This window comes from Paralichthys olivaceus, chromosome 5 (genome assembly GCF_024713975.1).
Source record: "Paralichthys olivaceus isolate ysfri-2021 chromosome 5, ASM2471397v2, whole genome shotgun sequence".
Classification (NCBI taxonomy): domain Eukaryota; kingdom Metazoa; phylum Chordata; class Actinopteri; order Pleuronectiformes; family Paralichthyidae; genus Paralichthys; species Paralichthys olivaceus.
In genome coordinates this window covers 5,456,730-5,468,751 of record NC_091097.1, presented here as the reverse complement: position 1 = coordinate 5,468,751, position 12,022 = coordinate 5,456,730, and the positions used below count along the sequence as shown (strand labels likewise).

The 12,022-nt window shown below is 39.9% G+C and overlaps 1 protein-coding gene and 1 pseudogene across 1 annotated transcript; both read left to right on the top strand.

Moving 5' to 3' along the window:
• Nucleotides 1-693: 693 nt before the first annotated feature.
• Nucleotides 694-5,721, top strand: LOC138407794 (uncharacterized). Its single transcript, XM_069525341.1, has 4 exons — nt 694-908; nt 2,223-2,786; nt 2,872-2,991; nt 3,809-5,721. The coding sequence occupies exons 1-4, from the start codon at nt 709-711 to the stop codon at nt 4,797-4,799; spliced, it is 1,875 nt and encodes a 624-aa protein (XP_069381442.1). The 5' UTR covers nt 694-708; the 3' UTR covers nt 4,800-5,721.
• Nucleotides 5,722-7,861: 2,140 nt separating this feature from the next.
• Nucleotides 7,862-12,022, top strand: LOC138407793 (uncharacterized; annotated as a pseudogene).

Sequence of the window (12,022 nt, the reverse complement as noted above, 5' to 3'; positions counted from 1 at the left end):
TGGCAGAAACTGAATATACAATAATCTTAGTGATTTTTTTACTAGTGTGTTTCATCAAAATTGTACGAATTGTCCTTTTCTTTACCCTACAATGGGCCCTTTATATTTAAATATATTTAACTGGAGGGGGGGGTCCCCTCTGTGGAGGCCGCCATGTTTTTTACATTAGTCCAGACTGGACTAACTGAACACCTTTTGAGTTTTTATGACAACTGAAGTCTACCACAGGTTCTTTTTCATGTTTGGAAAGGGAGGGTGAGACGAGGGGTATTCAGCTGCAACATGAAACTTCACCACTAGATGTCACTGAACCTTTAAGCCTACATGTCTGCTGATATTTCCCGACCAGGTGCATTCAGGCACCGTCAGAAATACTAACGTCTGCAAGCTTAGCCGTTTCAGGTGGACTCAAACACGTCGCCCACCCCTCCATCGGCATAGAGGTGAATAAATAATGAGTGAATTTTCAGTGAACTATCTCTTGTCAGAGTTTTGTGTCATTGACCTTGTCAAGCAATTCTAGGTTGATAATGACTGACTACACTAAAAGTCCTGATTTTCTAAACATGAAATAAACAAACTTGAGCTTAGGTGTCCCACAGTCCCAAATGACCTGAATTCACCCTACTTATTTATTTATTTAGTTATTTATTCATTCATTTTTCGCAACCAAACTGAGTTTCAGGATTGAATGAGTTAAATGTAAGAATGGGTGTGGCCCATCCTGCTGATGTGGAGAAAGGAAAACGAAACCAAACAACCGCACAGTATCTCAGCTATTGGGGATTTAGTTCTTCTCACGTGCTGTCCAGAAACAAGCAGCAGGTTTTCATTGTATCAGAGCAACTAGTGAAGCGACGAAGTCCCAGTAAAGAAGTGAAGCCAGAGGGGGAAATGTCTGCTGCAAGGTAAAGTTTGACTTTAGTGCAGAAATGAGAGAGACAATATTTCAAGTAACTTTTTCTGGATACATTTGGGAGTTGAGTGTTTTTTATCCTTGTGTGTACTATAAGGACTGATGCTGAGTTTGTTTTTCTTTTTTGTATCAAATAAATGTAGAAATCCACAAGTGAAATGTAGCCTATAAGTACATTTATTCAAGTGCTGTTTTTGAGTCAAATTTTGAAGTTTTTGTGTTTTTTTAAAACAAATATTCATATTTGAGATCTTTAAAATCAAAACAGATAACTCTTTTTCCATTTGAGGTAAAGTGTAGTGAATGAAGTCACATGTTGACACACCTGCTGACATTGAGCTCCTTGACCTAGACACGTCAACAGTTTCTTTGAACAAAGGCCAAGACACGACACAGTCAAACACAAAATCGAAAGAGAAACAAAGCAACCATGAACTCACGACTCTGAGTCTTTAGCTAGAATTTTTGGATTTTTGTTGAACACTTTTCCTTGTGGTGTTTTTCTTTGTTTGTTTAGATTTGTGTTGATTCTGAGTTCTGCATTTCCTGTTTTATTTGGAAATTTTGCTCCTTATGTGTTAAGTTTTATTTCCTGCCTCTGCCCTGTTGGCGCCCTCTGTGACCGTCTGCATCTGATCCTCATGCGTTTCACCTTTGTTCAATCATCCCTGCCTCCCTTGTGTAAATAAGTCTCCTTGTCTTTGTCAGTTTGTCGTCTTTCACTTGTCAACTTCTGCTTTTAGCCAGGGACATTTTGTGCTATTTTACTGGCTAAAGGGACATTTTGTGTTATTTTACTGGCTCCTGCTTTGGAACCTGCTTTTCCCCAATTCCTGACACACTAAGAGGCTAAAAACTACAAAGCGACACAAAACAATGACAGAGAGACTAAACAACCAAAAATGTGACAAAACAATTAACTGTAAAGACACAGAATCCCAAAAAGCAAAAAGAGACATAATGACCACAAACAGAAACAAAACAAAACAACAAAAAGAAAAAACAACCACAAAGATGCCAGCAATGCAATTTGCCACTCACCAATAAACCGAACAAAGAAGAAGTGAAACAAAACAATCACCAAGAGAATAAAGTGACAACATAACAACCACAAAGAAACATAAAATGATTACAAAACCACAGACACAAAATGACCACAAACACAAAGAGACAAAAGTCACCACAAAAAGAAAGAAACCAAACAAAAAAGTAAATGACTACAAAGACTCAGTCTTTCAGTGACATTTTCTGCTCAGGGAGTTAAATGAAATGTCCAAAGTTATTGATTCTTTATGTCTTATTACAGAATGGAGCTACAGCAGGTTTTGTGCCGCTACGTCACAGACACTCTCACCCACATCAACACTGTAAGACGATTCTGTGAGGACGTCTCTAAATGGGGGCTCGGTAGGGAGACAGAATTAAACATGATGATAGATATCAAAGAGAGGGCTGACCGCATCGACCAAAATGGTAAGACCTTTTGGGAATATTTGAAAAGCAAGGTGACCCAAATGACCGCAGACAGCAGGCGTGCAGAGCTGCAGAAGGAGCTGGATGCTGTGCTCAAGGACACTTTGGTTGGCCTGGAGAAGCTCGACTGCTTCCTGGTGGCAGTGGAGAAGCTGGCGGTCACTTCCCTCCATGTGTTTACGGAGAACCAGGCACTAAGTCTGCCCAAAGGGATCACCTTCGATTATGTTCAGGTTGTCATTACTGCGGCGCGGGTAATCTGCCCTCGACTCCTCGAGTTCAAAAGAGATGCACAAGTCTTCTTCCAGCCCATACTTCCAAATGTGGAAGTGCTGTCGTATGAGTTGGACAAGTACATACAGACCACAGAGAAAATCTGCGAGATGTTATCAAAAAGGTAAACGGACGTTTCATGAACAACGTGACACATTCCACAGTGGGAAACATTTAGTGCAGGAAGTAAGTGTAACTGTCTTTCTCAGCTCCTTCAGTGACTTTCCCTCAGAAATCACGATGGAAACTGTGGTGAACTTTGATGAGGATCTGCCTGGAGACGACATGCAGAGGATGCTTGATCACATCAATCAGCTGGATGAGATCAGGTAAGTGTTGTTTAAGCTACTTTCACACTACTTACTGGACTTGAGTGCAACCTTTGTTACAGTGGATCATACAACTCTTCTAAACAGACGCAGGAGCCTCTTAATTTATTTATCTTTTTCATTCAGTTTGTCTTTTGCATTTATGTGATGTGGGGTCCCACAAGGCTCTGTCCTTGGCCCTATTTTGTTAAGCCTGTGTGTTGGTCATGTTATTTATCATTTTACTCTTGATCAGAGAATCAAAAGCTGTTTAAAATCCCACGAACCAGGCTTAAAACAAAGGGCACATGTTTTTATGGTTTAAGTTATGGTTTGGCACAAACTTTATGTCAGATCCATTTAAAAAGGAGATAATATATTTATTTCATTTATGTCCTATACTTTTTTCTTTTATTGTTTTGTTGTTTTTCTTTTATCTTTTTTTGTTTAACTGCACTGCTAAGTCTGATCTTGCTTTTTATACGATTTTCATACTTCTGTTTGCAGTTTGTGAAGCACCTTGTATTGCTAAAGGAACAAAGCTTTTTATTACTATTATTATTCTCTCCACCCTCTTTGCCCACACCTGTGGATTCAGCTGTTAAATCAGACAGCGTAGTTTCCTGCATGCTGAGTGATGACAGGAAGAATTTATAGTCACAGGAAGTTAAAGATTTCAGAGGAAATTCCAGGAGAAAAGAGAGATCAGCAAAAACATTTAGCACAAGGACAGGGTAATTTAAAATGGGACAATGTTTAGTTTGTGGGGTCTTTAAGGTAGCATCTAAAAAGATTTTTATTTATTCTTACGCTTAATGTCCTCTTTTGTCTTCATCAGGATGAACAAGCACTTCAGGATGGTGTACTTGTTTCAAGAAGAATCATGCTCTGACTTCATCACTGACTTCAGCAAGCGACAGCCCAGGATGCTGGAGTTTCTCAACGAGCTGGAGAAGAATGCAACTCAGCTCGACAGGATGCATATGGGGGCAAAGATCTCCAGCGTGGCAGGCAGCTCTGTGGGGGCAACTGGGGGTGTGCTCTCCATTGTTGGCTTGGCGTTAATGCCTGTGACAGCAGGGTTGTCTCTTGCTCTGACAGTAACTGGGATAGGTCTGGGAATCACCAGTGGCGTCAACAGCCTAGTCACCACCGCCACCGAGATCGGAGTAAATGCTACACAACAGAAGAAAGCAAGAGAGGTTTTCCAGAGCTTCATGGAGGATGTGCAGAGTCTCCAGGAATGTCTGGACAAAGTGACCAGTCAAGCCGACTCCAAAATAGAAGAGAGTATCATTGAAGTGGCTCTGGGCATTAGCAAGGGTCTTGGTACAGTTGGTGCTATTGGAAAAGGTATTGATGCAATAGTTGATGCTTCCTCTGCTATTAAGTTGTTGAAAAGTGAAGAAGTGATTGCAGGTGTTGGTAAGGTGGTGGTTGAGGAAGGTAAGTCATTACGTAATGTGCCCAGGGTGGCTGCAGACATACCAGATATTGGTCAGGCAGTCGCCAAAGGGCCTCTTGCTCTCTCCAAGTCAGCCAGGGCAGGTTTAATTGCAGTCAACGCTCTCTTCCTTGGCATGGATATCTTCTTCATTTGTAAGGACAGCATCAGTCTGGCCAAAGGCAACAAGACCGAGATCTCACTGTTTATCAGGTCCAGAGCTACTCTGTGGAAGTCAGAGATGGATTCGTGGCAGGGGATCCACGACTCCCTGTGTGAAGGCCTGGAAACGTCAATGAAAAGAAAAGCTGTTCTGGAGACACCATTTTATCCAGAGATGGATGTGAAGGAGCAAAGAGAAGAAGACATGGACATGTGTTACTGAACACAGTCATGCTCAGAACAAATTATATATTAATGTAAAGTGCAAAATCAACAAAATGTATCCTTTAGCTGCTCTCCCGTATCTTTGTATTAGGATCATCAAAATTCTCAGATTCCACAATTCCACTTTTGATTTTTAGGTTGTGATTTGATTTAAACATGCCCCTGTAAGATTAAAGAGTCTTGGTTTTTGAAAAATCAACAGATCAATGATTTTATCCCCTAAGAGCTGTGATTTAAATTGTCAGTTCTCAGGTTCAGATTTGAAGTCCTGTGATCCAATTTGAATAATTCATTTAGACTGTATGTTACAGCTGCCAGGCTATCTCCTTGGGATATGTCATATTTGTGTGTATTTATGTTAAGTAGGCTGTGCGGTCCTGGGTGCAGGATTGGGTCCAACAGGTGGAGGCGTGACCTGCCTTCACTCAGCAGCACCTGCTGGCATTTCCTCTCCCTCCTCCAAAGTGGCGGATCCCCAGGCCGCCATGCCAATCACCGGAGAGCATCTGCCCTATATAACCTCCAGTTAAAGCTTCACTAGTGATGGTTGATTAGCAGTGTGCCATAGAGCTTTTTGTCAGATGTAATTATTGACTAGTTCTTGTTACAACAGGCATTAGATGTTAGCCAGGCCTGTGATAGAAATGAAGTGTTTGATTGTTAAACTTAGTGTGTTTTTGTATAGCCTCACTAGGTTCTGGGCTGTTGCTCACTTTGTGTTTTGTTAACAGGTTTAGAGTTTATTAGAGTTTATTTTTGCATCTGTTGTTTGTTTTTTTTTAGTTCGCATCATTAGCTCTAGGTTATATTCATTTGTTTGTTGGAACAACTCTCGTAGGTTCTCCTTTCTGTTGTTTGCTTCATTTCATTTGTTTGAAACCTCATTTGGAACTCTGTCAATAAATTACTTTCATTTTCAACTACCGCTTCCATTTAGTTAGAGGAGAAACCCCTTGAGATGCACCGTCTTTTTTTTTTTAGGGTGAATTTAGGTAATGTGGTATAATTTTTGCCATTTTGACTTCTAAGACCAATTCTGATATCTGTTTTACACATTAGATCAACATATTATACCTTTCTGCAATCCTTAAGATGTTTTCTAACCACGCCAGAAGAAAGAATGGAGATATCATTCTAAGAGGAGACATGGAATAGCTGTTAGTGTTCTTTGTGCCAAAAAATGTGATCATCTGGGACACCAAGTTAGGCTTTTTTTTTTTTTTTAAAAAACAACCTAGATCACCTTACTTTATGCATGTCAAGCTCAATATTACCAATTTAAAAAAAAATATGAATAAATGACTAAATGGCTATATATTATTTATTGAAATTACATTAATTCATATTGACAAATAAATGTCCTACTTTTTCATAAAGAACCCTAGTTTAATTAAAGAAACTATAAAATGTATTAAAAACATTCTGTTGAAGTTGTATCACATTTTTTTTACAAAAATCTATTGAAATTCAATCAACAGCAAGCAACCATAACAATAACAGATTATTAATTCTATAATTCACCAGTCTATTGGGGCAACTCAGGGAACAAACAGTCCATCATCATGGATCAGCCCATTGTCTTCTCCATGTTTTCATTAAACCAATGGCTGCAGATCACAGGACAGACTTTGCGTTAGTTAGCTAACCAGACAATCAGTTTAAACAGACAGGGACAGATTGTATTAACGATTAACTCCTCTCTGACAACTACAGATCATATGCTACATCTCTTTATATTTTTTTTACTTCAGGAAGTTCCTAAAAGCATATATCTGACCTTCTATATCAAGTGCCTTGAGATAATGTATATTATGATTTAAAATTGAAGTGAATTGAATATTTCCCCATTTAGAAAATTTAAAGACTGTCCCAGATTATCCAAAGCTTGCTGCCCCACACTATCAATCATATTTGATAAAGTGGAACAACACACATTTTTTGGAAGTAAAATAAATGCACAAATCACATTTTCAACAATTCAATGCATATTTTGTTGCTTTGATACATCACAAACAAAATTTGTTAACAATAAGGAAGATTGTCTTTCTTATGATAGATTTTTTAAAGGGATAGTTCACAGAAAAATGAAAACTCACTCATTATTTACTCAATACTATGCTGATGTTTGAGTCCACAAAACTCTTTTAGAGTCTCAGGGGTAAACTTTTTTAGAGCAGAATCCAATACAATTGAATTAACCCATGACCAAATCTTCAGACTTAATAAAACAACAGCAAAAACACAACATGCCTCCACACTGCTGGTGTGGTGTCATGCAAGTGTCTGCAAGCCCCAGCATTGAAATTTGACTCAAAGTGAGAACATTTACACCGTGTTTTAAAGTTCCAGTGTGTAAGATTTAGAGGAAAGGGATCTATTGGCAGAAACTGAATATACAATAATCTTAGTGATTTTTTTACTAGTGTGTTTCATCAAAATTGTACGAATTGTCCTTTTCTTTACCCTACAATGGGCCCTTTATATTTAAAAACTTTATATTTACCTGGAGGGGGGGTCCCCTCTGTGGAGGCCGCCATGTTTTTTACATTAGTCCAGACTGGACTAACTGAACACCTTTTGAGTTTTTATGACAACTGAAGTCTACCACAGTTTCTCTTTCATGTTTGGAAAGGGAGGGTGAGACGAGGGGTATTCAGCTGCAACATGAAACTTCACCACTAGATGTCACTGAACCTTTAAGCCTACATGTCTGCTGATATTTCCCGACCAGGTGCATTCAGGCACCGTCAGAAATACTAACGTCTGCAAGCTTAGCCGTTTCAGGTGGACTCAAACACTTCACCCACCCCTCCATCGGCATAGAGGTGAATAAATAATGAGTGAATTTTCAGTGAACTATCTCTTGTCAGACTTTTGTGTCATTGACCTTGTCAAGCAATTCTAGGTTGATAATGACTGACTACACTAAAAGTCCTGATTTTCTAAACATGAAATAAACAAACTTGAGCTTAGGTGTCCCACAGTCCCAAATGACCTGAATTCACCCTACTTATTTATTTATTTAGTTATTTATTCATTCATTTTTCGCAACCAAACTGAGTTTCAGGATTGAATGAGTTAAATGTAAGAATGGGTGTGGCCCATCCTGCTGATGTGGAGAAAGGAAAACGAAACCAAACAACCGCACAGTATCTCAGCTATTGGGGATTTAGTTCTTCTCACGTGCTGCCCAGAAACAAGCAGCAGGTTTTCATTGTATCAGAGCAACTAGTGAAGCGACGAAGTCCCAGTAAAGAAGTGAAGCCAGAGGGGGAAATGTCTGCTGCAAGGTAAAGTTTGACTTTAGTGCAGAAAAGAGAGAGAGACAATATTTCAAGTAACTTTTTCTGGATACATTTGGGAGTTGAGTGTTTTTTATCCTTGTGTGTACTATAAGGACTGATGCTGAGTTTGTTTTTCTTTTTTGTATCAAATAAATGTAGAAATCCACAAGTGAAATGTAGCCTATAAGTACATTTATTCAAGTGCTGTTTTTGAGTCAAATTTTGAAGTTTTTGTGTTTTTTTAAAACAAATATTCATATTTGAGATCTTTAAAATCAAAACAGATAACTCTTTTTCCATTTGAGGTAAAGTGTAGTGAATGAAGTCACATGTTGACACACCTGCTGACATTGAGCTCCTTGACCTAGACATGTCAACAGTTTCTTTGAACAAAGGCCAAGACACATGACCTGACACAGTCAAACACAAAATGGAAAGAGAAACAAAACAACCATGAACTCATGACTCTGAGTCTTTAGCTAGAATTTTTGGATTTTGTTGAACACTTTTCCTTGTGGTGTTTTTCTTTGTTTGTTTAGATTTGTGTTGATTCTGAGTTCTGCATTTCCTGTTTTATTTGGAAATTTTGCTCCTTATCTGTTAAGTTTTATTTCCTGCCTCTGCCCTGTTGGCGCCCTCTGTGACCGTCTGCACCTGATCCTCATGCGTTTCACCTTTGTTCAATCATCCCTGCCTCCCTTGTGTAAATAAGTCTCTTTGTCTTTGTCAGTTTGTCGTCTTTCACTTGTCAACTTCTGCTTTCAGCCAGGGACATTTTGTGCTATTTTACTGGCTAAAGGGACATTTTGTGTTATTTTACTGGCTCCTGCTTTTGGAAACTACTTTTCCCCAATTCCTGACACACAAAGAGGCTAAGAACTACAAAGCAACACAAAACAATGACAGAGAGACTAAACCAACAAAAATGTGACAAAACAATTAACTGTAAAGACACAGAATACCAAATAGCAAAAAGAGACGGAATGACCACAAACAGAAACAAAACAAAACAACAAAAAGAAAAAACAACCACAAAGATGCCAGTAATGCAATTTGCCACTCACCAATAAACCGAACAAAGAAGAAGTGAAACAAAACAATCACCAAGAGAATAAAGTGACAACATAACAACCACAAAGAAACATAAAATGATTACAAAACCACAGACACAAAATGACCACAAACACAAAGAGACAAAAGTCACCACAAACACAAAGAGACAAAAGTCACCACAAAAAGAAAGAAACCAAACAAAAAAGTAAATGACTACAAAGACTCAGTCTTTCAGTGACATTTTCTGCTCAGGGAGTTAAATGAAATGTCCAAAGTTATTGATTCTTTATGTCTTATTACAGAATGGAGCTACAGCAGGTTTTGTGCCGCTATGTCACAGACACTCTCACCCACATCAACACTGTAAGACGATTCTGTGAGGACGTCTCTAAATGGGGGCTCGGTAGGAAGACAGAATTAAACATGATGAAAGATATCAAAGAGAGGGCTGACCGCATCGACCAAAATGGTAAGACCTTTTGGGAATATTTGAAAAGCAAGGTGACCCAAATGACCGCAGACAGCAGGCGTGCAGAGCTGCAGAAGGAGCTGGATGCTGTGCTCAAGGACACTTTGGTTGGCCTGGAGAAGCTCGACTGCTTCCTGGTGGCAGTGGAGAAGCTGGCGGTCACTTCCCTCCATGTGTTTACGGAGAACCAGGCACTAAGTCTGCCCAAAGGGATCACCTTCGATTATGTTCAGGTTGTCATTACTGCGGCGCGGGTAATCTGCCCTCGACTCCTCGAGTTCAAAAGAGATGCACAAGTCTTCTTCCAGCCCATACTTCCAAATGTGGAAGTGCTGTCGTATGAGTTGGACAAGTACATACAGACCACAGAGAAAATCTGCGAGATGTTATCAAAAAGGTAAACGGACGTTTCATGAACAACGTGACACATTCCACAGTGGGAAACATTTAGTGCAGGAAGTAAGTGTAACTGTCTTTCTCAGCTCCCTCAGTGACTTTCCCTCAGAAATCACGACGGAAACTGTGGTGAACTTTGATGAGGATCTGCCTGGAGACGACATGCAGAGGATGCTTGATCACATCAATCAGCTGGATGAGATCAGGTAAGTGTTGTTTAAGCTACTTTCACACTACTTACTGGACTTGAGTGCAACCTTTGTTACAGTGGATCATACAACTCTTCTAAACAGACGCAGGAGCCTCTTAATTTATTTATCTTTTTCATTCAGTTTGTCTTTTGCATTTATGTGATGTGGGGTCCCACAAGGCTCTGTCCTTGGCCCTATTTTGTTAAGCCTGTGTGTTGGTCATGTTATTTATCATTTTACTCTTGATCAGAGAATCAAAAGCTGTTTAAAATCCCACGAACCAGGCTTAAAACAAAGGGCACATGTTTTTATGGTTTAAGTTATGGTTTGGCACAAACTTTATGTCAGATCCATTTAAAAAGGAGATAATATATTTATTTCATTTATGTCCTATACTTTTTTCTTTTATTGTTTTGTTGTTTTTCTTTTATCTTTTTTTGTTTAACTGCACTGCTAAGTCTGATCTTGCTTTTTATACGATTTTCATACTTCTGTTTGCAGTTTGTGAAGCACCTTGTATTGCTAAAGGAACAAAGCTTTTTATTACTATTATTATTCTCTCCACCCTCTTTGCCCACACCTGTGGATTCAGCTGTTAAATCAGACAGCGTAGTTTCCTGCATGCTGAGTGATGACAGGAAGAATTTATAGTCACAGGAAGTTAAAGATTTCAGAGGAAATTCCAGGAGAAAAGAGAGATCAGCAAAAACATTTAGCACAAGGACAGGGTAATTTAAAATGGGACAATGTTTAGTTTGTGGGGTCTTTAAGGTAGCATCTAAAAAGATTTTTATTTATTCTTACGCTTAATGTCCTCTTTTGTCTTCATCAGGATGAACAAGCACTTCAGGATGGTGTACTTGTTTCAAGAAGAATCATGCTCTGACTTCATCACTGACTTCAGCAAGCGACAGCCCAGGATGCTGGAGTTTCTCAACGAGCTGGAGAAGAGTGCTACTCAGCTCGACAGGATGCATATGGGGGCAAAGATCTCCAGCGTGGCAGGCAGCTCTGTGGGGGCAACTGGGGGTGTGCTCTCCATTGTTGGCTTGGCGTTAATGCCTGTGACAGCAGGGTTGTCTCTTGCTCTGACAGTAACTGGGATAGGTCTGGGAATCACCAGTGGCGTCAACAGCCTAGTCACCACCGCCACCGAGATCGGAGTAAATGCTACACAACAGAAGAAAGCAAGAGAGGTTTTCCAGAGCTTCATGGAGGATGTGCAGAGTCTCCAGGAATGTCTGGACAAAGTGACCAGTCAAGCCGACTCCAAAATAGAAGAGAGTATCATTGAAGTGGCTCTGGGCATTAGCAAGGGTCTTGGTACAGTTGGTGCTATTGGAAAAGGTATTGATGCAATAGTTGATGCTTCCTCTGCTATTAAGTTGTTGAAAAGTGAAGAAGTGATTGCAGGTGTTGGTAAGGTGGTGGTTGAGGAAGGTAAGTCATTACGTAATGTGCCCAGGGTGGCTGCAGACATACCAGATATTGGTCAGGCAGTCGCCAAAGGGCCTCTTGCTCTCTCCAAGTCAGCCAGGGCAGGTTTAATTGCAGTCAACGCTCTCTTCCTTGGCATGGATATCTTCTTCATTTGTAAGGACAGCATCAGTCTGGCCAAAGGCAACAAGACCGAGATCTCACTGTTTATCAGGTCCAGAGCTACTCTGTGGAAGTCAGAGATGGATTCGTGGCAGGGGATCCACGACTCCCTGTGTGAAGGCCTGGAAACGTCAATGAAAAGAAAAGCTGTTCTGGAGACACCATTTTATCCAGAGATGGATGTGAAGGAGCAAAGAGAAGAAGACATGGAATTTTCTCCTGATGAAAA

Bases quoted from the DNA above. Each gene is read 5' to 3' on its own strand.
- LOC138407794 (XM_069525341.1), top strand. From the start codon at position 709: ATGGGTGTGGCCCATCCTGCTGATGTGGAGAAAGGAAAACGAAACCAA. The intron at 909-2,222 runs GTAAAGTTTGAC...GTCTTATTACAG, and splicing joins GGGGAAATGTCTGCTGCAAG to AATGGAGCTACAGCAGGTTT. The intron at 2,787-2,871 runs GTAAACGGACGT...TGTCTTTCTCAG, and splicing joins TGCGAGATGTTATCAAAAAG to CTCCTTCAGTGACTTTCCCT.